The sequence below is a fragment of the Coffea eugenioides genome, chromosome 7 (genome assembly GCF_003713205.1).
Source record: "Coffea eugenioides isolate CCC68of chromosome 7, Ceug_1.0, whole genome shotgun sequence".
Taxonomy (NCBI): Eukaryota; Viridiplantae; Streptophyta; class Magnoliopsida; order Gentianales; family Rubiaceae; genus Coffea; species Coffea eugenioides.
This window is the reverse complement of record NC_040041.1, coordinates 1594894-1621480: the sequence shown is the minus strand read 5'-3', so window position 1 is coordinate 1621480 and position 26587 is coordinate 1594894. Positions and strand designations below refer to the sequence as shown.

At 39.2% G+C, this 26587-nt stretch overlaps 6 protein-coding genes across 7 annotated transcripts; 1 reads left to right on the top strand and 5 right to left on the bottom strand.

Annotated features, from left to right (window-relative positions):
- Window positions 1–849: 849 nt before the first annotated feature.
- Window positions 850–1980, bottom strand: LOC113777937 (LEAF RUST 10 DISEASE-RESISTANCE LOCUS RECEPTOR-LIKE PROTEIN KINASE-like 2.4). Its single transcript, XM_027323172.1, has 2 exons — window positions 1167–1980; window positions 850–944 (listed from the first exon to the last, which is right to left on the bottom strand). The coding sequence occupies exons 1-2, from the start codon at window positions 1978–1980 to the stop codon at window positions 850–852; spliced, it is 909 nt and encodes a 302-aa protein (XP_027178973.1).
- Window positions 1981–5391: 3411 nt separating this feature from the next.
- Window positions 5392–11265, bottom strand: LOC113778319 (LEAF RUST 10 DISEASE-RESISTANCE LOCUS RECEPTOR-LIKE PROTEIN KINASE-like 2.4). The gene is made up of 3 exons (XM_027323687.1): window positions 10424–11265; window positions 8017–8046; window positions 5392–6678 (listed from the first exon to the last, which is right to left on the bottom strand). The coding sequence occupies exons 1-3, from the start codon at window positions 11178–11180 to the stop codon at window positions 5534–5536; spliced, it is 1932 nt and encodes a 643-aa protein (XP_027179488.1). The 5' UTR covers window positions 11181–11265; the 3' UTR covers window positions 5392–5533.
- Window positions 8392–9388, bottom strand: LOC113778324 (LEAF RUST 10 DISEASE-RESISTANCE LOCUS RECEPTOR-LIKE PROTEIN KINASE-like 2.4). The gene has a single exon (XM_027323694.1). It carries the CDS (start codon window positions 9325–9327, stop codon window positions 8668–8670), a length of 660 nt encoding a protein of 219 aa, XP_027179495.1. The 5' UTR covers window positions 9328–9388; the 3' UTR covers window positions 8392–8667.
- A 2599-nt stretch (window positions 11266–13864) lies between the features above and the next one.
- On the bottom strand, window positions 13865–18237 carry LOC113778322 (alpha/beta hydrolase domain-containing protein 17B). 2 transcript variants are annotated; one of them, XM_027323689.1, is made up of 5 exons: window positions 17561–18237; window positions 15527–15563; window positions 14811–15047; window positions 14680–14727; window positions 13865–14518 (listed from the first exon to the last, which is right to left on the bottom strand). In XM_027323689.1, exons 1-5 carry the CDS (start codon window positions 17863–17865, stop codon window positions 14117–14119), a joined length of 1029 nt encoding a protein of 342 aa, XP_027179490.1. In that variant the 5' UTR covers window positions 17866–18237; the 3' UTR covers window positions 13865–14116. The 2 variants fall into 2 exon arrangements, with proteins under 2 accessions (XP_027179490.1, XP_027179491.1); XM_027323690.1 differs by having other exon boundaries at window positions 14434–14508.
- A 2751-nt stretch (window positions 18238–20988) lies between these two features.
- On the top strand, window positions 20989–22614 carry LOC113778323 (peptide methionine sulfoxide reductase-like). The gene is made up of 5 exons (XM_027323691.1): window positions 20989–21375; window positions 21487–21590; window positions 21666–21791; window positions 21889–22157; window positions 22312–22614. Exons 1-5 carry the CDS (start codon window positions 21258–21260, stop codon window positions 22469–22471), a joined length of 777 nt encoding a protein of 258 aa, XP_027179492.1. The 5' UTR covers window positions 20989–21257; the 3' UTR covers window positions 22472–22614.
- A 2760-nt stretch (window positions 22615–25374) lies between these two features.
- LOC113778325 lies at window positions 25375–26210 on the bottom strand. The gene has a single exon (XM_027323695.1). The coding sequence runs from the start codon at window positions 25950–25952 to the stop codon at window positions 25467–25469; it is 486 nt and encodes a 161-aa protein (XP_027179496.1). The 5' UTR covers window positions 25953–26210; the 3' UTR covers window positions 25375–25466.
- Window positions 26211–26587: the final 377 nt, after the last annotated feature.

Genomic DNA, 26587 nt, shown 5'->3' with positions numbered 1-26587 from the left:
TAGCAACTTATGGCATTCCATTCCTGTGAAGTGTCATCAACCATTTCTTGGTGTCCTGTCGGGAGCTACTCATAGGAAGGCAAAGCTAGTTTTTGGTTATGAATTAGGGATGTAATTGAACCGTGAGCAGCTCGGTCAAGAGCTTGACTCGAACTCGGTCAAATCGAGTTCGAGTCGAGTTTCGAGCAGCTCGATAAGGTTATCGAGTCGAGTTCGAGCATCCAGAAGTGATGCTCGAAGGCTCGACAAGCCTTATTGAGTATTTTAATTTTAATTATTTAATATTTTAATTTTAATTATTTAATATATTGTTATTATAAAATTATCCTTATACTCAAAAGAATTATCGAATTTACGAAATGTTTCAAGTCATATAAAAATTTTAAAAGGGTAATAATGTCTTTTCGCTAAAAAATTATCAAAAAAATGAAATTTAATAACTCGAGCTCGAGCGAGCTCGATAAGACTCGAACGGACTCGAGCCCATACGAGTCGAGCTCGAGTATTGCGAGCAAGCTTCGAGCTCGAGCTTCAATAGTACTACTCGCTCGAGCTCGAGTACCCCTATCTGTCTCGAGCTCGAGCACCCCTATCTGTATGTCGAGTCGAGCTCGAGCGACTCGACTCGATTACAGTCCTAATATGAATGGACTGCTCATACGCCATGAAAGCGATGACCTTAAAACTCGAATTTATTTCGCCACGGCTAAAGCAGCCCAAACTCCTACCTACCAACTAAACCCCAACTCTTCAGAAAAAGAAAAAGAAAAAAGAAATACCATCATCTATTTTAGTACACAAACAGAAACAGACAAATCAAAACACATACTACTGTAAACTTTTCAAAATCTAGTGACATGTCACATGTATAGGGAACCAACACGAAGCATCAATAGACGGGGAGAGATACGATAGAATTAAATTCAGCAATGATTCTGGTTCCTCTGTAGAAATATGATCAACATCAGATTAAGACTAAAAGAAACCTAGAAAAACAGAACCGACGTCCTTGCGCATACGAGTCCAGTTTAGACTTTCTTTGTTTGATAACTGTAACCTTTTAAATCCGAAACTGTTAAAACTATCTTCTAGTTAAGATGACTGATCATGGCATTTAATTTACTTTTTGATTCGTAGTCATAATTAACATCTAAACGAATGCGTACCTGAAACAACCATGGACTCGTGCGGGCTACTTATTTCATCAGTTGAGGTACTTGTGCATCCATAGTGACCAGAGGCCTGATTTCCGGGACATAGGCAAGTAAATTGATTGGATTTGAGGTCATAGCCGCAGCTGCCATTCGAATTCCTGCACTCATTGCATTGCATACTATCCACTTTCCATCGCACTTCAAATCCGCTAGCCATTACTTGCCCCAGAATTGACAACTCTACAGTAATTCCTCCAAAAGCTGTGCTATGAATTGGAAAAAATATGCTCGCCCGACAAGTTCCAGGCCCTTGAGCCCCCGGAACGACATAAACGTTCTGGTAAGTGATTCCGTTGATATTACAGGCTATTTGAGCCGGGACAGGAATATTCAGAGAGGGGCAGCCGTATTGGATAGTAAGATTGACGTATCCCGAAGCATACTCGAAAAGATTGGCATCGAGGGTGGTGTTCACCAATTTCTCTGGACAGATATCCTTGATTACAAATTCATTTCTGGTGATTCTGAGGATTTGAGAACTGGGATTGACTTGAAGAACCCGATATTTCACGTTCATAATCTCGATGGTTGGAGTGCTATCCTCACACATGAGCTCTAGTCCAGAATGGCCGCATTCTTGAGGCCTGTTGCCACCCCAGAAAGGGTAATCAACGCCGCTGATTCCCCCGCAACTGAACAAATTGGTGCAGCTGGTGTACCATTCGGTGTTGTTTCCTAAAATGGAAGGGAATTGAATGAAGAGAGTCAGTAGTAAGATGGTGTACACAGATGGAAAGGGTGTCTCCGGGAGCAACTGGCTCTTCATAGTAGAGCAAGCGTAGAGCGCAAGAGTGAGGAAGGGAATGTAAAGAGGAGCTGATAATTGGACAATAAATATCGAACGAACTTTGGCGGCCAAAATTTAAGAATTACCCCACTGAACAGGAATTAGACTAGGACAAGTTGTTGACTTGTGATTTGTGAGGCCTCCTTCCACCATTAATATAGACTTAAAAGAGTTCTGGATGGATTCAGGCATCAAGCGGCAGAGTCCAATTATTAAGGGGAAGAAAATTTTCAAGCATGTGTTTTACAACCTTTGCACTGTCAGCAAATTGAAGGAGTAGGAAAATGATCTTGTTCCGGTTATTATTCTCGCATAGCAGTCTGAATATCGTTGGACATGGGGAAAGTAAAAGTATCACTACCCGGTTTATGACAAAAGAATACCTTTGGATAATCAACAGAGTGTATGTTCGTCTCCTTTACACTCCTCAAAAGCTTAGGAAATTTTCCAACAGGCTAGAATTTCTTGTACAATCTGACGTGAATAATTTCCATGCCTCATCAAAATTGCTGAGATTAGATTCAAAGGCAGTTTAGCGCCAGTCAAAGGAGTTTCATGTTATGGTTCGATAAAACCATGTGTTATTGCTTTGTGACTGTATCACTAGCGAGTAAGGTACAGTTATGATTGGAGAAAGGGATTATAGGTAGCGAATCTTGAATTAAAAACCTCTTATTTTTTTTAAAAGTACTATAAGGATGTGATGATTGTAAAATAAATATATGGTCTAAAATGTATCCTAAAAATATTCTAAAAAACTTTCAACAAAAACTCTAAAGTGCGAATGGCCTCTAAGCTTTCTTATCACAAAAATTAAAGGTTATTAAAGGTTTACAATTAGGAGTTTAAACGAGCCGAAGCGAGTCGAGATTTGGACTAATTCAACCGAATCTCGACATAATTTTATGATGTTGAAACTTGATCTCGAATTTGGCGAACTCAAAATGTCAAGCTTGACCTCGAGTTCGACTCAAATTCGAGTCGAGCTCGAACTTAAAAAGTAATTATTATTTTTTAAAAAAATAAATAAAATAATAATTTTTCTTAATAAATAATAAAATATTAGGAATATGTATGTAAGTTTACTATTAAAATAAAAAATATATATATATATATATATAATCGCGTTCGAACCGGTTCGGAATTTAACGAGTTTGATATTTTTGAATTAGAGTTCAAACTCGAGTTCGATTTAGTCAATACAAACTCGACTCGAGTTTGATGTTGACCAAGCTCGAGTCGAGCTCAAACTAGAACCGCTCACGATCGTAATTACACACATTCTCGATAGTAATTGTTATTGGGTTTCAATTTGTGGCTCTTTTTCTACTTCTTTTTTTTTTATTATTTAAAGATATTTTGGACATGTACGTGTGCCATCCAATAGTTTTAATTATACCTGACAATTGAACGGGTTAATATTGGATTTTCATTTAAATGGGTTACACCCAACCCGTCCAACTTTAGATTGGGTTAATTTTGGGTTGGGTCATATTGGGTCATCTCAAACCCATGACTCAAATATGATCCAATATATTAATTAATAGATTTTGATAGATAAACTCTCTCAAATATATTTTCACATACAAAAAAAAAATTTCGCACACATAAACGCATTTTCACATAGATAGACATATTTTCACACATTAAAACACTTATAGATACAAACACATACTCACTTTTTAAGCTCTTTTGAAATACTTTATTTTTACACATACAAACACACTAAAATACATATGTATGATATGAGGGGAGATGGGGGGTTTTGGCGTGGGTTAGTGGAGTTAGAAATGGATTTAGCGTAGTGTGTATTTTGTAGTAAAATGAAGAAGGAATCGTGCCACAGCCGAAAGATTGACTGCAAGTTTCGTACCGGTGATCGTATGCATGCATGGATACAGGACCATGAAATAATGCTACGAGGAAGATTATGCCTACATGAGAAAGACCGGAGCAGAGGGTCAGGAGGAGCTGCTGATACGGTTGCATTTTCAGATGGTGCAGTACTGCCTGGTGCCAAAGCCAGGCCTAGCTAGGAGACCTAGTCAGCTTTCGGCCAAACTACTTTCTAAACCTTGGGAATTTTAGAAATCACAGAAGTAGGTTATACGGTGCTTGCTAATTCCTTTTGGTCTTCGACAGTAACAAATACTGAAAATAAAGGATGGGATTGATGAGGAGACTTGTTAAGCATACGGGAAATTGAAGTCTTTGTCGATGTCATTTTTGTGCTTCAATCCACCAGCAAATCAATGGACTCGTCATGAGGGCAGAATAATTAAATCAGTCTACACGTAAAAAGTCATGCAGGCAGAAGAAAGGATATGGCTTGGTAGACTTATGCTCCAGAATGGACGAATCCGCTCAGTCTCCATATTACCACCAAGGCGTAAACAAATTATACTTTGCTAATATTTGTTTCCCAAAGTAATCATAATTCTATTAGCAAGTTTTGGTTAAATGGACTCATCATATTCTCTGCGACTTCTCCCATGGGATTGCAACAAGTGAATATCTATCTGGTGAATGGCCATCGCGTATAAACCAAACCCCACCAGGTTCTCTCTTCTCAACTTGCTCTGTTGCCACCTTAGCTGCTTTAGCTTCATTTATTGCTTCATAGAGTATGGCCGGAACTCTTCCAAAATTTGGTTGCAAGTCTCCCTTTCAAAACTATTGTTGAAGAAAAAAGGCACAAATTTTAAGACAGGAGGACACCGGGGTATAGGAATTGTGGGGTTACAAGAAGCAATCGTCAGTGCAAGGTCCGCGTCGCTGAATCTTCCACAGAAGAAGTTCAGTCTATGTAAGTGCATATTATCTTTTGGATCTGGATTGTAATTAATTAGTAGTAGTTTTGAACAAGTCAGGAATCTAAAGCCAGAAAGCTTATAATAGTAGCACGTAATTACCAGGGCATATCCGATTTGACTGCAAGAGTAGCAATCAAAATTATGTGGTGATTAGTAGAGCAGCCAACTCATTGACTTTCCAGTATAGACATGAAAAGCAGCTACAAGTGAAACTGCAGTTGAAAATTGGCTCAAGCAAAATGGCAACTTTTAGTCCCAAGGCTAATCTTTTTAACACAGGGTTAAGGAAGTTATCTAAGGGAGACCCACTAAAGTCCAAACTCCAGGCAATTGCTGGAAGGGATCTCAATAGATCTTAAACACTCACACTCAGACTCTATACTAGACCGATGTGGGAGAAAAGGGGGAGAGAAACACTCGACTTAAGCCAGTTATTAACCCTCGCCCTGCCTCTTGCTTCTTTCTAGCACAGGGTTAAGGAAGTTATCTAAGGGGGACCCACTAAAGTCCAACTTCCAGGCAATTGCTGACTGGAAGGGACCTCAATAGATCTTAAACACTCGCACTCGACTCTATACTAGACCGATGTGAGAGAAAGGGGGGAGGGTAATAGTCCTAAGGCTAATCAGCATGTACAAAATTGTACATTATAGTTCCCGCCTCAATTTTGCTCACTGTTAACGAGGAACTTGCTATCTGGCCCAATTTCATCATGAAATTTAAATTGATGATGTCCAAGATTCTTGGGTGGACTCCCTGGCCACAGGAGGAGACTCTGGAAACGGCTTAGGGGGGATTTTCAAATGCTCAAGGCTACCCTCCAGCATTTCAACTACCTTGCCCATTGATGGACGATCTGTTGGATTCGTCTGGATGCACCACAGTCCTACTAAAATCATCTTTCTTGAAGTATCTTCCTCCTCTTCATTCACGACACCTTGAATCTCCAGGTCCTTCCCAAGTTCTAGATGTTCATATATCCAATCTGGAAAGTATCTCTCACTTGTTTGTTCTGAATCAGTTCCAATTTTCCTTCTCAAGCCGACAATTTCAAGAAGCATCATCCCATAACTGTAGACGTCCGATTTGTGAGAAATGCCACCAAAATTTCGACAAAATACTTCTGGAGCAATGTATCCGGCTGTTCCTCTGGCGCCAATCGTTGATAATATACTCTGTTTCTGTTTACATAATCTAGCCAGACCAAAATCAGAGATCTTGGGACAGAAGTCTTTGTCCAACAGAATGTTCTGAGGCTTTATGTCAAAGTGAACAATTCTTGTGTTGCAACCTTTGTGTAGATACTCCAAACCTCGGGCAGTGCCAACCGCAATTTCGTATAACGTTTTCCACTCCAACTGACAATCTTTAGTCATATCCCCGGATGATCGCTTCTGATATATGAATTTATCCAAGGATCCATTAGGCATGAACTCATAGATTAGTGCCCTCTTAGTCCTGTCGTAGCAGAAACCTAAGAGATTGACCACATTAACATGGGAAGTTCTGCTGATACTCGCGACCTCATTGATGAATTCTTCTCCATTTCCAGTGGTATCATTTAAGACTTTTACTGCCACCAGACGGCCATCAGATAGCTTACCTCTGTACACGCTACCATATCCTCCGTGTCCTAATTTTTTAGAAAATGAATTGGTCATCTTCTTGATTTCTGAATATTTGTACAGCTTCGGAGCAACTGATCCATAATTCCTCATGAATGCTTCGACTTGTTGGTTATTCCCTTCGTCCGACTTCCAGTAGATCACTGCTTCCCACGATGAGCACCTTTTGAGAAAGCAGTACAATATGCCCCCAAGTAATATGATCCCAGCAACACATACAGCAACGACAGTCAAGAGGCCTGCAAATGAAGTTTGGATGAGGGATTTCTAATTCATTTCATATTACTCGATGACTGGAGTACAGGATTTACACTCAGTCACACAGCATTGCCCCTCTGAAAATACAATTTCTGACTTATTCTTATCCAAATCCTTGATTCTTTCAGGTCCTTGGTATCAAACAAGATTGACTTGTATTTTTACCTGGCACCCAGATTTGACAACCTTCCGGGCTGCGAGTTTAAAAATCTTAATTTAGTAGAAGTTATTGGTTGGACTAAAGTAACTTACCCTAGTAAGGGATCATGTCCAACTGAGCCTTAAATAATGGGAGTGGAAGGAGAGAGAGGGGGGGGGGGGGGTTGGGGAACTGCTCCCAACAACCCTCAACTTCTTGAAGATACCCTTTTAGTTATAGAAAATTTCATTAAGTTTTAGTTATTGCAAAATTAAGGGGACAAAAAAAAGGAACGTCTTCGAATCTTTTAAGTTATTGAGTGTGGACAAAGGTTACAATAATTGAAAAAACAAAAAAAGAATAATAACAAGTCATAAAGGATAGTAAAACAACTCATTGTATCTTTATATATTAATTTAATTTTTGAGACATTACTATTAATATTATTCTTATTTTGATTGTATTTTTAAAATTTTATTCATGTGCATTTAATTTTATTTAGTAATCTTTTTTATCTATACCAAATAAGTTATTATTTTTAATGTATTAATGTCAAAGAAGTTTTATTACTTATTGTTTAGTATCATACTAATATTGCACATAGTGTTGACATTTCTTTTTGGTGCATAATATTTACTTGTGATCTAAACTGTACTGCTCATTTGTCATTTAATTTAATTATCAATATATTTCCAAAAAATTATAGTGCTCAAAAACCAACTAAGGTTTAGCTAAGTTGGCTATCGGGGAGGGACTCTTGAGCGTAGGTTGGGGGATTTTAAACCCCATAACTTGCATTTCAAAGACATAACAGATCATATGGAAGATCAGAACATTAGCAAGAAAATGAGTTCGCATGTATGCTATACGCACATCGGCCACCTGGCCGAGCATAATTCAATGCCGACAAAGAACGGGAAAGGTTCTAGTACTGGCATCATGTGATTATGAGTTCAAGAAAAGTTCGGCCATTAGGTGGACTCTATACTTCCAAGGAAGTGGGGTGGATTTTGCTGCTTTATCATAATTTGGAAAGTCAGGACTGCTGCCGGACAATGAGGGCATTTCAGGAAACGATCACGAGAACAACCCTTAGTACCATAATAGACCAAATTTTGCTCTGAGACAATAACCACAGATGCATAAGTTTGAGTTTGTCATAGTTAGAATGAGGCAGTACCTCCTGGAGTGCCGAGACCACTTTTACCGCCTACAGGAATCAAAACACCAAGAAGCATTAGCACTGAGACATATGATAGACAAAAACCACATAATGATGTAAGGCGGATGCGAAGTGATAAACCAGTCTTATATGAACAAAAGAAAGTTCAGGCAGAGTAGCAGAGCACACTAATATGTGCAGATGCTATAAAATGGATAACCACATTGATAAACCTAAATGGGATGATCATAAAACCATCAACAATCAGGGATTGATTAGTGAAGCCATCGGCATAATTTTCTCATGACACGTACGAACTAATGCAAGCGCTTTCAAGCATCATAAATCATTCAGGATCAACAATAAACAAATCAAAATAATGACATCCAAAATTCAAGTGTCAGCTAACGCCAATAAGCTTACCGTTTCTAAATTTCTACACATTCAAAAACCGAGTCTTGGAACCAGGCAGTCAAATAATTTACCAAAACTACTACCTTGTAATGCTGCAGAAGCATATTGACTACCTTCCGAAAGAGGTGGAGGTGCCAATGCACAGAACCTATCCCCCACAAACGCAGACGGGCTGACCCAAATCCGAATCAAACCCGCATTGCCCACCGACCCGGGTACACTCGGAGCAATTATTCTCACACAGGTCGCTATAATTTACGCTAAAACCTGCATTACAGCCTCAGAAAGACTTATCTCATTACTCACGAGCCTCGCCCCGGCACTCCTCAGTATTGGCACCGTAACACTGACGCTGCAATTAATGAATCTCAAAATGGGGTCACTGGGAATCGGCCCGACTATGTAATAAGCATCCGTAAAGTTCACTCCGGGAATACTACAACTGAATAAATTCTGGGGCTTAATAGACATAGCCGAGGAATTGCACCGGTAGATTATACTCAAAGCATCGTCGTCCAGGTCGCCGATGGAGAAGAAGGTCGAATTGAGGGTGGAATTGGTGAAATGGGATAGGCAGGTGTTGTTGTAGAGGTCCGAGCGGGAAAGGGTCAATCTTTTGAGGGTCTGATCGAGTTGGAGGACTCGGTAAGTGACGGAGTTGTGAGTCAACTCGGCGACGTTGTTGGGCTGCTGGCAGGTGAGTCTAAACTCGGGAAGTCCACAGTGGTCGGGGCGGTCTCCCCCGGTGAAGGGGAAGGTGACGTTGGTGATGGAGCCGCAGTTGAAGGTTTTATCGCAGTTAATGAAAGTGGTGGCAGTAGGGGCGACGCCATCGCAAAACGACAACGCAAAGAAGGCGAAGCAGATAACTGGTGTGACGAGGAGAGATTGAATGAGAGTGAGAGTGAAAGGCATTTGGGAACTGGAGAGCGGGAATGCAAGTGAGAGAGGAGGGAGGAGATGGCATTTTGGTAAAAGGGTGGCGCTGTCATTGGTTGACCGACGTGGTGCATGAGAAGTGCAATGAATGTTTTGTGGGGACAACTTTCTCTCTATTTCTTAATGCAAATCATGGATGAGGATGGTCTCGTGTTGGGGGGGTGGGGGATTTCAAAAAATTGTTTATTGGAGGAGGGAAGACGACGAAGAAAATTCTATTACTACTACGAATGATGGCTAACTGATATCGTTTTGATTTATGGAAAAAAAGAGTCAGCTGTAGTCCAATGATTTTTTTTCAAAGATTAATCGCCCACACATTTTGACATTCCTTTTATCTGTACTTTATCAAAATTGCACTTTTTATTAGAAAAAATCAGATCAAACGCAGCAAACTACCAAGAATTATTTTTTTCTTTTCTTTTCTTTTTTTGGCTGGAAGCCTGGAATTATGATGATGTAAAGAATGCACGAGATTGAGGAATAACACCAGAGCTTTTCTCCTGATGAAATCTTAATATAGGAAAATATTCAGATCAAACGCAGAAGAAAGGCTATAACGCCTATCTGAGAGCAAATTATCTTTTGAACTTCATCCACCCAACATCCGCTAAAAACCAAGAGATCGGACCATTTGGTTTACGAGGACTAACCATTTTCATTCAAAGAACCAGAAACAACCAAAAAAGAATGCATAGTATAGAAATCCTACAACAAATGGTCATATGCATAAAACTTCATATTTCTCGATTTATGTCATAATAATGGAAAAGTATCTGCAAATGTGATGGATGAGCACGCCATGTAACAAGTTAAAAATAAAGGAGATCAGGAGAAAGAAAGCGAAGCCAAGAAGATACCACAAACTAACAAACAAGTCTAGAATACCTAACCAGGCTTTCAGGAAAAATAATGAGAACAACCCCTGATGCCATATAGAAGGAGAGATCTATAACTAACAGCCTAGCAAAATGAAGAGAAAGACCGATCAATTGGCCATGAGATTAAAAGAACAAACAGGACCCACTACACAAGCTAATTGACACTGAAGATTTGGATGACGAGGGCGTACCATTTCTATTGGGATAGCAGGCAAATGAGTTGGAACGAGTGTCATACCCGCACCGGCCACCTGTGTTAGAGCAATTATTGCAGGCTGTATTATTTGCTTCATATCGCAAAGGAAAGCCGGTGGTAAGTGCGGCTCGAAGATCCGTAGTATTGAATATGGCCGTATTACTGAAGAGACTCGGAAATGCGGCGCGATTAATGGGAACCCTGATGTTATCAGTACAAGCACTACGTGTGTTGCTGTTGGCTGCACTACTTGTCTGGAAAAAATTGGCAGTTGGTGTGGTGCTATTGACAGTGCAATTAAACTGATTTGGCCGTTGAAGGATGTTGGCAGTAGTGCAATTATAGAACAGAATGATGTTATCGACGGTGTTGGGGTAACTGAAGATGTTGAAATTCAAGGTGGTGTTAAGGAAATACTGAGGACAATTATTATCCCACAGATCGTCTCTGGCAACAGTAAGAGTTTGAGATGAGGTATCTACAGAGGAGAGAATCCGGTATGCAAGGGGGCCAACCGTAAACCGAGGGACGTTCCCTTGGCAGCTTAGATTGAAACCTGGATAGCCACAACTTTCCGGGCGATCCCCACCCCAGAATGGATAAGTAAAGTCAATATTTCCACACCGAAACGGCTCACTGCAGGTTTCAAATTGTTGTTGATCCTGGCTGAAAGATTTCGGGATGTGAAGTAAAGTGAAGCTGGTGATCATCAGAAAGAACGAAAGGGTTGGAAGGCGATCCTCGGAATGCATCGTTGGACAGAGAGAAAAGAAGGGTAGGAACTAGGAAGAGTTTGCAAGTTGGAAATGTTGCTCCCAGTTCATTTGGTGGGAATAGATCACGAGAGATATTTCAGTGAAGCCGTTTTAGCTTGAAGAACTTGACCTTTGGGGCTTTTGACTAAGATGATGAGCCTGTCTTTGTTTGGTTAAGTATTCATATCCAAAGACAGAGGCAGAGTATGGTAGCTTACGCTAATGAAAGTGAAGCAACCGAACTTGAAACAACGGAAAGTGAAGAACCCAATATACATGGAAACAAGTTCATATATGCATGGAAACATGTAAAAAGAGAAACTAAAATGCTTTCAAAACTAAATGACACGGTTGAGTTTACACAGCACAAATCCTTATTTTCTCTCAGCTGCCTCACTTAAGTGCATCCCACTAGATCCAAATGATGCTATTTGACTACAGCCAAAGTCACAGAACCAAGTGAATAAATTAACCAACACGATGGTCCTCACGGAAAATCAGCGGACTTAACCCTGTTTTTCTCCTAAGCCTCTATCAACACGTTTTGCTCCTAAGCCTCTATCAACACGTTTTTCTCCCAAGACTCCTCAGTCATGTTTGGCTTCTTAGACTTTTCAAGTCGACTATCTAAACAGCTTCTGGAACGTCAGGTCTCGCTGTTCCCCAAACCATGAATACAGTTTAATAATAGCTGAAATGCACTTCCAAAACGCTAAGGAATGCTCGATTGTTGACTAGTAAAAATTCACCCAAAGAATTAGCCCCACTACACTAATTTCGTTTCTGACTGGTGTAGAAATCTGTGTACGGCATATATCAATGCCGTAATATTGATGCAGGACTGTGGAATGATGAATGCTAGGAGGAGCTGTTGATATGCATGCATTTTCAGAGGGTGCATTACTAAGTACTAACTACTCCGTGTCAAAGCCAAGCCTAGGAGCACCAGTTACTTTGTTGGTTGGCGAGCTGCTTTAATTCTTGATGGATTTCGAAAATCCAATGAATTCTTGCTTAACATATTCCTTTTTTTTTGTCAAGACCACTAATAACTGCAGTAGATAAAGGGTGAGATTGATGACGAGACTTATTGTTAGACTTCATTCTTCTTTGAACTTCAAATTTTGGGGCACAGCAAATTAGTCGATTTTGAAATGATATGCTATGAACTCTCATTATTGTTATGCTACCAAATAGCATTATTGTTATGCTATGAACTCTCATTTAGTCCACACGCGAAAAGTCATGAATGTAGGAAGGATGCCGTGTGGGTACACCTTTGTATAGAGAAGACCAAGTCCCTTTTCTCCATAGCTTGCTCAAATGAGGAAAATTTCTCACCATAATAGATGAAGGCCGCCCCAATAAGACCACCGCAAACATCTGTAGGCGGGAAGACCGTCTCGGTAAAACCGAGCCGGGATGACCATCCTCACCAAGCAAGCAAACTGATTTGGTGGCTGCTCTGCTAGGTTCGGAGGAGTGGTGCAATTTTAGGACAGAGTTAAGTTATAGACGTTCTTAGGATAATTGAAGAAGTTGGAATTGAAGGTGGTGTTATGGAGAAATTGAGGACAGTTATCACTCCAAAGATCATCTCTGGCAACAATGAGAGTGCTCGTGGTGGTATCCACAGGGAAGAGGATACGGTGCGAAACAGGTGGAACCGTGAGCCTAGGAATGTTAGCTTGGCAACTTACCTGGAAGCCCACAAGAATTTGGGCGATTCTCACCCCAGAAAGGACAAGTGAAGGTAATATTTCCACACTGATAGGGCACCCCACAGGTTACACAGTGCTGATTCTGGCAGAAAGATCTTGGGATGTGAATTAAAGTGAAGATTGTGAGTATAAACGAGTGAAAGGGTTGGAAGGAAACCTTTCAGATGCATCATTTACACGGAGGAAAAAAAGCCAGGAAAAAAGCGAAGTGGATCCCGGAATTACATTCACAAAAATTATCTTGACAAGAAGGACATATTATTGTTACTGGTTTCTCACAAGGAAAATGAAGCCATCCCTGAACTTTGGATGCATTGCTCAAGTGGGGTGAATGGCTTGGACATTGACAAAGTCTGATGGTAAAACAGTCTAATGCATTTAATCAAATATTCTCCCGTGAATGTCAATAAATGTCAATAATTGGTCAGTGGACTACTACATTCGCTAATCTCATTTCTTCTTCTTTTTTTAATTTTTTCTACTAAATATAAGTTGAATTTGATCCATCTCCCAGCTTCGTGTAGTGACTTACCATGTTGTTGTATTCTTGAGAAAGGTCAAGATGGGCTGTACGAAATATCTTGGCCGCTGTTGATTCCCTGTTCTCTTTTTCCAATTCGTTGGCTTTGTTATTCCATCATCCTGGTCAACCGGCCTAAACATAAATATTGAAGAAATGAAGAAAGTATAACAGAGTCATCCAGTCGAACGGTCTTTGCCATCATTTTCAGGTCTGACTACGCACTCCTCTTCTTTGTAACCCTATGTTTTTTTTTTTTTGGGGGGGGGGTTCTATAACTGCTTAAAACAATAAATCCACTCGATCGTTTTAGTCACAAGGCAAGAGGATTAGGGATTGGTAGCCAAAGCGTATAGATTTGTAACTGAAGCAACTGAACTTAAAATAACAGAACGCCAAAAGTAAAGAGACAGAATGATGTACAAAAACATGTTAACTCGTACATGGAAATGGAAACGGAAACTATATTGCTCTCAAATCAAAATCACAGTTGAATGTACAAAGCAGAAAAGGAGGTAAAAGAAGACAGAAATTCTTATTTCTTCTCTGCCTCACCTAAGAGCATCCCCCGTAGATGCAAATGATGCTATTTGACACTAGAATACAGCCAAGGATACAGAACCAAGATATGATGATTCCTTGCAAATGTTATTAGCCAATAAGTTAACCAACATCACGGTCCTCGTGCCAAATCACCAGACTAAACCCTTCTTCCTCCTAAACCTATCAACACGATCTGTGCTCATGCGGGACTTCTCAGTCTTGTTTGGCTTCTTGGATTTTTCAAGTCGACTGTCTAAACTGTTTCTAGAAATCTCTGGAACGTCAGCCCGCAGTTCAAATGTGTCCTTGGTAGTGCTTTCAGTTGCTTTGTTCTGATTGTTGCTGTCAACTGATACTTTTTCAGTACCATTTGTCACAGGCTTTGATTTACCAAGTGCCAATACAAATTTTTTCAAGTGTTTTATGTACTCGGGGTAAAGTTCAAGATTGCAATGGCCACCACCATTTATCCATACGGGTTCATACTTTTGCTTGCAATGCTCCCAAAGCTGCTTTCCATGAGAACAATCAACAACTTCATCTGCTGTTCCCTAAACCATGGAAACAAGATTCATAACTGAAATGTGCTTCCGAAACACTGCTGATTAATGACAAGTGTTTGACTATAGGCAGAGGGGGGTTCAGTAAAGAAAGGGCGAGTACCAGAAAGAGGATTGAAGATCCCAAGTAGGGAAGGAAAAGGAGAACTTACATGAATCACCAGGACGGGACAATTTATCATACCAATCTTGTCAATATTCTGAAACAAGCAAGGTTAGTGAATAAGCAGTCCTGAATCAACTGTAAGTCACTTTACGGATGCTTAACTCAGGATCATGTTACCTTGTATATGTCAAACCAGTATGTCCGTTTGACAGGGTACAAAACTCTTATCCCTGACATAATTGGACTATGTAAGACGACACCTCTCAAGTTTGGTATGCGAGATGCAAGATCAACAGTTGGCCCACTGCCAACAGATTGACCATACAGTATCAACTGTTCATCTTTCACTCCATATTGCTCCTTCAGGCATTTATATATTGCATCAATATCCGCATATGTATTATACTCAGAGGGCTGTTTCAGGAGAGGAAAAAGGAAGACTGTGTTACTTTCTGAGCCAAAATTAAAAAAAGAGTATTCTAGGGCCACAGGATGCACTGGGTTTAGTGAAGTCATTGTACAACAAATGCAAGATTTTACAAAGTGAAGTACTAAAATGCTTCTTTACTAGGCAAGTCTACATGGTCTCTCTCTCTCTCTCTCTCTCTCTGTGGATGGAGTGAAGCTTGATCTCCAGAGAAAAATTATGACACCTTGAAGAATGGGAGCTTCAGATTGAATAAGCCCTCCACTCTGAAATATAGAACACTTGAAACTTTTAGTCAAACCTCAACAGAAGGAATTTCCGTATGAATCATGAAAGGGCTAGAAAATGTGAGTTCAGAATCAATTAATCTTCCAGATGGGGACAGGGAGTGCACAACTACGCCATCAAGTGATTAAGGAGCAAAAGAATAATCCATCACATTGGAAGAAGCGTGGGTATATCTAACCTTTCCAGTGGATTGTCCATAGCCAGAGTAATCATATCTGCATGGGTGTAATGTGACTATTAAGCTCACCAAATGATTGACATGACATGAAGCACAAGAACAAAAGCAAAACAATTAATCCAAGTAAATAATTTACCAAGTCATACACATATGAAAGAGCATATCACCGACAAAGAAGAAAACAAAAGGGAAAAGGAAAAAAAAAGTACACTCAGTAATTCTTCCATAAAAAAATTCACATCCCAAAGTGGGCGATGATGAGCTACTACCATCAGGAAGCACTAAAATAGGTGGTGCAATATTGAGTAAACAGCAAATGCATGTTTGACATGACTAATTTGAATTTCCTAAAGAGGGAAAAATGGTAGCTCATCACAGCAAAACCTTAGCCCATCAGACAATATCAAAATTAATATGAAAGATCAAATTAACCTGGCCTTCTGCAAAGCGAAAAATGAAGATTTTGTGAACAATAAAAGCCTGAGAGTGAAAAGTTAGTTCTACATTTTCAAGTCACTCTATGTTAATCAAGAGAAACACTTGCTTTTTGTATACTATTCAGTTCGAAACCACACAATATACTCAGTTTGGACTTGTGTACAGGTCAACTGCTTGAGCTTTAGAACTGTTGATGGTTGAACTAGTGAGTTACAATAGCAGATAATACAGTGTGCTAAAAGTGATTTTGTTTGCTGTGTGGAGTGTGTTGCTTTTGCTGCAACAGTATACTCAGTTTAGAGATGCAGAAACTAGAGGCTGTTCAAGAATGTTCTTCCTTCCCCTTTTGCCATTCATGTTCATATCATCAGAGATTAGAAGCATTGTCTTGGGTTGGAGACCAATTGCTAGATTGAGACAGAACCTAGAGATTTGTTTACCATTAGGCGTTCCCTTGTTGTTCTTAACATGCTGTAATTATTAGCAAGTGATAGCTGCTGTATGCGTAGTTACTTTTATTAGAAGAGTACATCTGATGTATTTGTCTCGGGGAATCTCCTGCTTGTGTATGCGTCAATGATCAATCAATAGAGGCACATAGCTTACAAAAACCCCAAAAAATAAATAAATAAATAAAACCAACACAAACAATTTCCCAAGATGGCACTTTTCCCAGATGACTAATTTTTACCAGGACTTGGGCCAAATGTACATTAGGAAAGAAATTTTGAAGCTCATCAGGCATCAATATAGAAAAAATCATTGATACATAACAATCTTTTTTGTTTTTAATCATTAGGGCCTAATTAAGTGGTTTACCAAAATGAATCAACTATTATCTTGGCTGATTCAAAAAGTGCTCTCTCATTGTTCAAATATAACTTCGTCACTTGAAGATTTCATAAACATCTAGTTCTATGAATGCAACATCAACTTGCTTCTTACTAACCATTACATCGCTCAGCTAGCAGGCAGTTTCTTCAGACGCGGTTACCTACTTATTCTATTCTTCCAAACTCCAGAGTTTGTAGTGTCTTTGCATAACACTTAAACAACGCTGTTGTCCGAAAATCTACAGTAGACGAAAGAAGTTTGGACATAACTGTTCTCCATAGGAAGCTTCCCAGCCTGAAGTGGCACTATTGGCTTTTAAGACAAATAGTTAGACAACTTCAACCAATGACCACATCATCTGTTCTTTCAGAGATTTAATTTCCCCTTAGAAAGAGTATCTTCTTGCCTAAAAGCAGAAATCTTCCCCTCCCCACCCCCCAAAAAAAAAAAAAAAAAAAAAAAAAAAAAAACAAAACATTTTTACCAAACCGAAGGCTTAATATGAAAAATTTGAGCACTCGTACTTTTAGCATCCCAGCTCACAGAATACCAATAAAAACCATAGAAACTGCACAAGATTAACTTATTTATTGGGAAACCAGAACACCCTTTATATATATATTTTTTCACAAATCACCTAAATTAGGACAAAATACTGTATTTGCAATCAAATCAAAACAGAAAAAATAAAGAATAAGCTAAAGGCTGCGACTTGAGCTACCAGTAAACAAATAAAAAAAAAAAAAAAAAAAAAAGCTTTACCCCATTAAATTAACCCGAAGACGAAGACTTAATTCGACGAAGAGCTCAAACATCTGCCCTAAATCCGCAGCATTACCATGAGAGTACAGCATAGTAGCCGATGCCTTTGGATGCTTCACATGGACGGCCACTATATCATTTCCACGTCGAGTCCTAAGCTTCAGTACGTCGACGTCGTCTCTTCTCGGGACCTCAGGTATGCACAATTTTCCGCCGCAAGAGTTGTCCGCCACCACCGTGTACGACGGAGGACTAGGTGGGAAAAAAGCAAACTTAGCCGCGATTGATGACGTCACCCCACCCATTATTTCTCAACCTCGGCAAAAGTATTATATCTTCTGAATTCATAAAGAAAGCCACTTTTTCGGCTTCTTTCCAACGTTTTGTGGGCTCAATCTATCTTCTTCTTCGATCTCCTTCTCGGGTTTTCTAATTTAAGGAAGCGTGTCTACAGCGCTGGAGAGAAGAGAGGGGCTGCTGGTGGTGGCGGCGGCGCGTGATTATGGAATAGGAGGTGCGTGTAAAGGGAAAACTGGGGAAAAATGTGTGTGGAGGAGGAGATTTTGAAGATGCGTTTTTTGGAATTTTAACGTTGGAGGCTTTCAAGTTTTTGCAAAAAGGGGCTGAGTTTGGATGATATTATCGCCTGACGGCGGGGCGTGGACGGAAACATACGAATGAAAATGGGATCTGACAAATTGGTTAGCAGAGGCTATAAATGGAAATTTATTTCTGTTTTCTTTTGGGATTTTATTAAAGTATTGTAAAGTTAACTCGGACCCCATTAGTACAGTATTAATTTTACGGCTACTAATATGAACATTTCCTAGAATCTCTCAACTCAAATACTACTATATGAAAGTGCTCTTTTCAAGTGTGGGTTGGCCCAATGGAAATGGAATTAAGCTAAACTTCAAACAGTATACAATATGAGCAGATTGTAAAGTTGTTGCATTAGTGTATATCACATCCTACCATGTTATTATGTCTGTTTCTTGTTGTTTTTGTTGGGATAACAACACATGTTTGGTTTGATAGAATATTATTTGAAATAATTACTGTAACATTTTTTTGTGATGTGATGTATGTGAGATAAAAAGGTGATTGAAAATATAAAAAGATGGATTGAAAAATATGTTTATGATGCAAGTGAAATATTATTTGAAATACTTCAGCAATCCAAACACACTCGTCACAAATTTGGGAATTTGGCAAATATAATGGGTTTTTGCATGATACTCTATTTAGAATAGGTAATTTAGTTGTATTTCTGCCTATATCGATATAGGAGAAAAAGAATTTTTTGCTCAACTATGTAAGATTGAGATTGCAATTAATGGATAGCAATGAAAAAAGAATAAGGTAAGTGGTTATTGTTTGTGCATTTGTTGTTATAGTTTCGAGCAATTAAACTTTCGATACAACAATAGAAGTACAACATGTAGATGTACATTTTACAGAGAAGTGCATTAACGTTACTTCGGACAAAATACATTACCCAAAAACTCAAAAACATTTCTTAGAGAAGCAATGACCATTTTGTGTCGCCCATACCATACGTAGGTTCAACTCTTTAAAATAAATTTTTGTCTAAAAAATATTTTTAATCAAGGTAATTTAATGATTGCCATATACTTCCCAGCCAACAAAATCGCTTTTGATTAGCTTCACAATACGAAGAAATTTTTTTTTTTTTTTAAGAATTTCTCGTTAAAGATGTTGGATTTTGGTGCTATTTTGTTTGCTTGATACTACATTAACTCCTAAGAAATCAATGCGCTTCCAACAGTCCACCTTGTCCTGTCACAAGTGTCGTGACGCACCAAAGGAGAGCTGGCCGCTTATATGAATGCAAACTCATTGACGCCTAAGAATTTCTTGACGTTTCCCATCTTCCTTAACAATAAATTATCTCTCATTTTTCTCTCCTCTCCGAATCCCTTGTCATCACTCTATCACACATCAAAATTGGAACATTACTTGAATTTGTGAATTTTAACAATCCCACTCTCATTAAGACCATGCATGTCATTCAATGTTTTTGTAATGTATGGTTAATGTAGTATCTTTTTTCTGAAACTTTTATAGAAAAATATATTATAACAACCTGATGTATATGAGATAAAAAATTGATTAAAAAATAACGTGTACACAAAAAATTTTAAGAAAAAATGGTAATCCAAATAAGGCGAATTATATTGAGAGTTATACATGAATACAATAAAAAATGGGATTGGTGGAGTAATCACATATAGTCAGTCAGGTTATGAGTTGAGTGGAAGAAACACAGCCAGCCAGCCAGCCAAAACCCAAAGGAAGAAGGGGTGACAATAATAATAGGATGGGGAAGGCAATTGGAGAGAAATGGACCACCATACCATACAATTACGTTACATGCATTATTAAGGGCTTATGGGGTGTGGGGTGGAGGATGATGCACAAGGAAGACCAGTCACTTTTGATGTTTCAATGACCTAACTTCATCAGCCACGACAAGTGAAGATGAAAGAATACTTGGAGCAAAATTTCCATTTGCTTTGGGAGTTCTTTCTAGTTTATAAAGTTTTTCTTTGGCCCCCACCTTCAACAACAAAACCTTTGCCCTGCTATTGCTGATGCTGGCTAGCCCAGTGCCAAGATAGGTCCTCTCCTTTGCATTTTTCTTTGTCCTAATCTTTCATTTCTTTTATTGCTTTTTTATCGATATGATAAGCTTACAATTATTTTATGCTACGGGGAGGGAAGGACCTGAAAAGATCGAGAGGAAATCGGAGGGGACTGAACCACTTACCGCCCCAGAAGAGTGCACTACGCACTCTGGTGCGTTGGTGGTGACCACTGAGCTAAGAGCTGAGTGCCTTTCTTTTCTTACTTTTATACTTTTCATTATCAGACTTTGGAAATGGTAGTTGACGTGGAAAGTGTAATGCATTGAAATGAAACAGTTTTATAGTGTATTAGTACTGGTTATCTCATCTGGGAAAGAAGTTGTTGCGTAGCGGTTAATTTGCATTTTTTCTCGACCCATAAATTCCATTCAGCAACACCTCCTGCCTCCTTCCAAAAGACCCTCAAAATAAAAATTAAAAGATTTCGATTGATCTATTTTACTGGACCGTAATTGAATTCGAACCCCTGATGAGGTTTCTTTGATGTGTATCTAATGATAAAAGAATAAGTGAATCAAATCCCTAAAGAGTTTAGTATATAAGGTTTAGGTTTCGTTCAAAATAATTACGAAGAAGAAGTGTAAAAGTTATTTACATGGGCGGAGTAGAATGGTGAACCAAGTCCGCACAATGTTTCTTACGGATCGCCTGAAGAATTGAAAGAAACAAATGAGAGAGAAGCGAAGCGACGAGGAGGATAACGCATATCTCTTGCGAGTTAATTATAGTTGACCTCCAACAGTAAAACCGCCTGCCTTTCTCCATATATTTCCACACGGCTCGTGAGAAAGGTCCAAGTGCATTCACACGGCCTCTTCTTATGAGTAATGTGGATCGTGGAATGTGGATGTTTGAACTTGAACTATAAATCTCACATAAGCATGAACCATCAATTTCATCTGCATCATGATTCGTCCAAGGTGGACAATCTGGCCTGGGACGATGTAATCTAGCCAGTTTGTGCAACCAAAGATTGGCGATTGAGGCCAGCATTTCGTCGTTGTTAATTGGCGTTAATTGGGCAAAGCATGTATAAGCTGCTCGCACAAACAAATTCTAAAGCAGAAATTCCTGATTATCTTTTTGAGAGCCCTTCAGCAGCTTCTTGCCCCTCGGAGTTTCTTTCTGATGCAGTGTTTGCAGGAGGTTCTTTCACCTCCCTTTTTATGTGTATTTTACTGTGACAAGTGAACCAGCGAAGAGATCATTCTTCTTGATTATTGTGGAAATGGTAATTTGGCATTTGATTATATGCAGATAAATTCTGGGATCTTGAAGCTGCATATGGTCGAGTTGATGGAGTTGTCAAAACTGCTGCAGGTTTTTGTGGTGGAAGGATCCGTAAACCTTCATACAGAGAGGTGAGCACAGATACACAGTTACCCATAAAAAAAAAAATAGAGATACACCTTTCGAAGTATGTTTTCCGTTTTCAGGTTTGTGAAGGAAAAAGTGGCCACACTGAAGCCGTGAAAGTAACGTATGACAAGAGGAAAATCGCGTATGGATTTCTCTGTGACATGTTCTGGGAAACTCATGATCCAACCAATAAGGACTTTTTGGTGCGTGAAATTTCAGTTCTTGGCTCTTTTCATCTTTAATGGTCTGTGGACTACAATTTTTTTTGCATGTTCAGCTGACAACTTTATGCGCCTGCAGAATTTTGGATTAGGTACGCATTATAGGTCAGCTATATTTCACGCAACAGATCAAGAGAGGAAAGAAGCACAACAGTCAAAGATCAGAAGGCAGATGAAGCTTAACAGACGGATTGTAACAAAGATCATTCCATACTCGGGTGAATTCTATCTGGCTGAGAATCATCATCAGAAGTACCATCTGCAGAAGCATTGCTGGCTTTGCGAAAGCTTGAGCCTTCGAAGCACTTGCAACTTTGTAGAGTCCCAGATTGCTTGCAAACTAAACGGGTAATCGAGTTCGCTTTTCTCTTGATTAAGGCTAATATTACACATTCACCTCACTTTCAAATCTCAATTCAATATTGGCAATGAACTGCATTTGAGAGTTTGAAGTTCATATGAGAAAACGGAGATGTTTATGAGCTTGACGACCTTCATGTAGAGTCTTGGCGATGGAAGGGAAATTCATCATTGATGAACTGGGAAGAGTTGCAGAAAGTTATCAGTTGCCAAAGCAGAGCATTTCAGCATGTGAAGAGATCATAGGGAGCATAAAAAGAAACCTCGACGAAAATATTCACAAATCAACCATTGTTTCTTAGAGGGAAAAGATTTGTGCGTTCCCAGTTAGTTCAAAATTCAGGCATCGATACAAAAACAGAAATCTGTGAAGAAATATCTGCACCCTCCTTGCAATTGATTCTTTGTCTCTTACTCATGAAATCCATTGCTCCCGTATTGTCCATCTTTCTCTTGTTTGGTGAACACCCTTCTTTTTTCACTGGGAATTGATTAGCATGGTAGAATATTAATCTGCTTTAGGCAAATGTAGCGAAGCGTCGCAGATTATCCATTATTATCCTGTCTGTCTTTGTTGATAAGTTATCCATTCCCAGGTGACAGAAAAATGAGCAACCAAAAGTAAGAGAAAGATATGCATTGGATATTACATATTAAATGATGATTCTCATAATGTACCTTGTTCAATTCACTCTCAATTATTGGAGCACAAACTCCAATTATACTTTCCTTCTTCCATGCATACACTGCCTTGTCCTCTGCGCCAAAGGAGGGAATAAGAATGACTGATTCTACTTCCACACTTTTAAAGTTAGTCATGAATTTCCCCAGGCTCAACAATATTCCTGGTCCAGGCTCCACATTACCTGCTGTTGTTCTGCTTTCCAAACCAAAAAAAGAAAAAGAAAAGCAGAGGTCCCATGAAAATTCTCCTTTTGCATGACTAAACGGTGGGTGAGGTTGGGATCTAGCCAGAATACCAATCACGCCTGATGCTTCAATGAAAAATCTCATAGACCATCGTGGAAGTTACAGCGGGCTAATTTTCCTGCCTATGAATTACAGTGCCGCGATGATCGAGGTCTTCTCCAGGCCCCAAAGTTTTCGTTTTTGTCTCAAGAAACTACACAACTGGTCGATACCCGTTAGGCTGGAAGGTCCGCTATAAAATAAATCTGATCTCGTGTTCTATAGAGGGACCATCTAGGCGACAATCCCAGTCAGTCAATCTTCACACATCTGTTCATTAATCTCAAGATTGAATGCACAGAACCCAACTGATAGGATTTTCTCCATTGAAAATTTACAAGGTCGCTGATTGACTTTATAAGTTCTAAATCCAGCAATTGAATTGGGCCCACAAAATTTAGAAACCAGGAGGACCACGAGCAAAAGTACGGCTAAGAACCCCACTTTACCTTCGTCAAAAGTGCATAATGGTTATGGAGTTTTTGTCAAAGATGAAATAAAGAGGGGCAGAAATGAGACAGATCTTGAAATTAAATTGTTAATCACCATTCTAGTAGCTTTTCATTTGGCCTGTCGTCCTGATCTGTGACACTCTTTATAAAAGATTCTACCCCACCTTCAAAAACAGATGCAATTTAATTTGGAGTAAATAAAAAAAAAATGCAACTCTTGCCTTGAAGGTCAATGTATGACTCATCGTTTGTTGGTTTTTTAGTTTGCAAAATGACGTAGCATAAATATGTGCTAAAGCTCAGTCGTGACGGTCGATTTGAGACAATTGGACGGTTGAGTTTTGGGACAGTGCCCGTGGAATCATGCGACTCTACTACATGGCACACAGCCATGTCCCCATGTGCAGCGGTTTACCAATTAATTACCAAAGGATGACGCTCGCTATAAATTCTAGTAAATTTTTCTAAGATGCTGAAACAAAATCTTTTTCGTTATTTCTTGTGTTTCAGTACCAACTACCAACTCTTGATTTCTTGTGTTACGGTGCCGAGATTGCCGTCAAAGTATCTTAATCAACAACTTTGAAGATAACTGTCTTTTCTTCTCTTTTCTTCTCTTTTTTTAATTTCTTAATATCTTTTTACTTTCAACTGTCAAATACAGAAAATATTTTAACAGCTCTTTTTTCTCGCCATTGAGCGAACCAATCTCATCTCAGTGGTTCCTTGAAGATAACTGTCAAATACAGAATTCGAAAGTCATAGAAGACATGAGTTAAAGTTGAAAATCCTAGAATTATATATTTTCCTAGGTAAATTCAGGATAGATTAATGTTCAGATGACAAGCAAACTAATGGCAAAAATTTTCGAGCTTTGCCCTTCCTGATTTGCCTTAACCTCGGTGAGATAACGCAATTCAATTCCACTTTCTAGTCTAATGGCACATTTTCTTCCACTTGCTGACATTTCCAATGGCCCCTTTCCCTTTTCTTGACATTTCTTTTTCAATGTTGTTCTTTTGAGTAACTATCAATACACAAATTCATGTCCGTATATGCTCATCATTTAACCAAATAATGATGACACAAATATACCAGCAATTGACGCTCAGCTTGCTGTTAAAACCTCTCCTATATATCTCCTTTTTTGTATTTAGTTTCAACATACATTAACCCCCCCAAAAAAAAAATCAACTCTAATGTTCCCAATTATTATTATTTTTTTTCATAAAGCTCATTGGGTACAAAATTCAGGCACGTGTAAATGGAATAACATGCAGCAATGTGGATATTGTCCTTTTTGTCCCCTGTTCTCTTCATTTCTACTTTTTTTTTTTTTCAAAATTAACCCTCTCTTCATTCAATTTGGTGGAAGAAAAATGAAAATTGCTTTTTTTCCCCCTTAAAAATAACTCATCCATGGCTGAGATGGTGCCCCTGCCAAGTCTCTCTCTAACTATTGCTGTCTTTTGACAATGGAATACAAGAGGTCCAACAAACCAGTCAATTCATGCCTCAGAACGGACAATAATTTGACTTGGCAGAATCAAAGTAGCAAACAGATTGCTAAACTCATTCTGACTCCCAACTCCCACACTCCCACAAATCTATCCAAAAGCCCAAAAAGAAAACAAAAAAATTAAAAGCAATTTTGAAGTTATTAATTTAGATTAATATCTGATGGAGATGAACCTAAAGGCCGCCCTATTCCTAAACGTCAGTAGGGAAATAAAATATCATCTGAAAAATAGAAACTAAATTAGAAACAAATAATGGAATAAAGGTGAAGCTAAAACTTTTAAATCAAATTTAAATAAGAGGTAGTATAATATATAGTTTAATTTTTCTCAGATTTTTGGGTACAATTTTTATAAAATTACTCGGGTATGGTAACCAGCACAGGTCTCCATGCCCTCCTAAGCAACCGTTGCCGAAACGTCGCTGACAACGGTCTAAGCTGTCGGCCCCCGCCACCTCTCCTCAATCCAAACCCGCCACTCGCACCACCGACGCCGCCGCCGACGCCGCTACTAACCCCACCGGACAACAACCCTTCTCTAACATTCTCCGCCACCCTCTCGTCAAACGTCGGCGGCGACGAAACGAACAAGTCCCTCAGCTTATGACTCACCATCAACTCCTTCCCTTTCTCCGGCGAGTTCCTCTCGCACCCCCTCCGATCCGGAGAACCCTCTTCCCGGCGCGGAATCCTCCTGCTACCACTTCCCCCGCGGCTGAGCAACATCCTCAGCGTCTTCCTCCGGCGGAGGTGTATAACTGGGCTCGCTGATGGGCTTCTCGTCGGACTCCCGGCGACCGCACACTGCGTGGCTAATAGCTTAAATTTCTGCAACGTCGCCATAATAAACAATTGATGGGCGTAAAATTCTAAATTGTCAAGAAATGAAAATGGGTTTGAGAAATAAATTGTAGTTTTAAGAGTAAATTAAGCGGGAGATTAGGGAGAAGAAGTGAGATCTGGACTTGTTTTTGGTGAAAGAATAAAGGGTGGCCATGGAAATTTGGAACGTAGAGAGGATGCTGCCTTTTTCAAAACTTGTCAAAGTGAATTTGAGTGAGTGAACAGAAATATATACAAAGTAGCAGTACGATTTTAGTAGTAGAAATAACCAACAGAGAAGGGGATTGAAAATTTGGGGTATACGGACGGCTCTAAGACGGTATATAACATAAGGATCGGACTCGTTTGTTTGGTTCTGTATCGGCACTTTCCCCATTCCCATCGATACCAAGGCATTATTTGTTACACGTGGCAATCAGCGGTGCTTCTAACTGGTCCTTCTGTGGGTCCCACACTGTATGTATTTTTATTTTATTCTTTTTCATTTTAGGATTTTTTATTACCATATATATATATATACGTACTAATAATTATTATTTTCTCTTACATTTATATACTTTTCTTATTTAATTTTACTTACTCTTCTTGTATTCATTTAGTTGCTCATATTTTCAAATATATAACATCTAAAATAT

What these genes read in the sequence shown, in the direction of transcription:
- LOC113777937 (XM_027323172.1), bottom strand. Translation starts at nt 1,980, where the DNA reads ATGAAGAGCCAGTTGCTCCCGGAGACACCCTTTCCATCTGTGTACACC. An exon ending in CGAGTCCATGGTTGTTTCAG is followed by an intron (nt 945 to 1,166) that starts GTACGCATTCGT and finishes ATATTTCTACAG; the next exon opens with AGGAACCAGAATCATTGCTG.
- LOC113778323 (XM_027323691.1), top strand. Translation starts at nt 21,258, where the DNA reads ATGTATAAGCTGCTCGCACAAACAAATTCTAAAGCAGAAATTCCTGAT. An exon ending in TGATGCAGTGTTTGCAGGAG is followed by an intron (nt 21,376 to 21,486) that starts GTTCTTTCACCT and finishes GATTATATGCAG; the next exon opens with ATAAATTCTGGGATCTTGAA. An exon ending in CAACCAATAAGGACTTTTTG is followed by an intron (nt 21,792 to 21,888) that starts GTGCGTGAAATT and finishes ATGCGCCTGCAG; the next exon opens with AATTTTGGATTAGGTACGCA.
- LOC113778322 (XM_027323689.1), bottom strand. Translation starts at nt 17,865, where the DNA reads ATGGGTGGGGTGACGTCATCAATCGCGGCTAAGTTTGCTTTTTTCCCA. An exon ending in ATGGACAATCCACTGGAAAG is followed by an intron (nt 15,048 to 15,526) that starts GTTAGATATACC and finishes CTCCTGAAACAG; the next exon opens with CCCTCTGAGTATAATACATA. An exon ending in GTCCCGTCCTGGTGATTCAT is followed by an intron (nt 14,519 to 14,679) that starts GTAAGTTCTCCT and finishes TCCATGGTTTAG; the next exon opens with GGAACAGCAGATGAAGTTGT.
- LOC113778319 (XM_027323687.1), bottom strand. Translation starts at nt 11,180, where the DNA reads ATGCATTCCGAGGATCGCCTTCCAACCCTTTCGTTCTTTCTGATGATC. An exon ending in CTGCTATCCCAATAGAAATG is followed by an intron (nt 8,047 to 10,423) that starts GTACGCCCTCGT and finishes TGATTCCTGTAG; the next exon opens with GCGGTAAAAGTGGTCTCGGC. An exon ending in TGGTCTCGGCACTCCAGGAG is followed by an intron (nt 6,679 to 8,016) that starts GTACTGCCTCAT and finishes CTTCATTTGCAG; the next exon opens with GCCTCTTGACTGTCGTTGCT.
- LOC113778324 (XM_027323694.1), bottom strand. Translation starts at nt 9,327, where the DNA reads ATGCCTTTCACTCTCACTCTCATTCAATCTCTCCTCGTCACACCAGTT.
- LOC113778325 (XM_027323695.1), bottom strand. Translation starts at nt 25,952, where the DNA reads ATGGCGACGTTGCAGAAATTTAAGCTATTAGCCACGCAGTGTGCGGTC.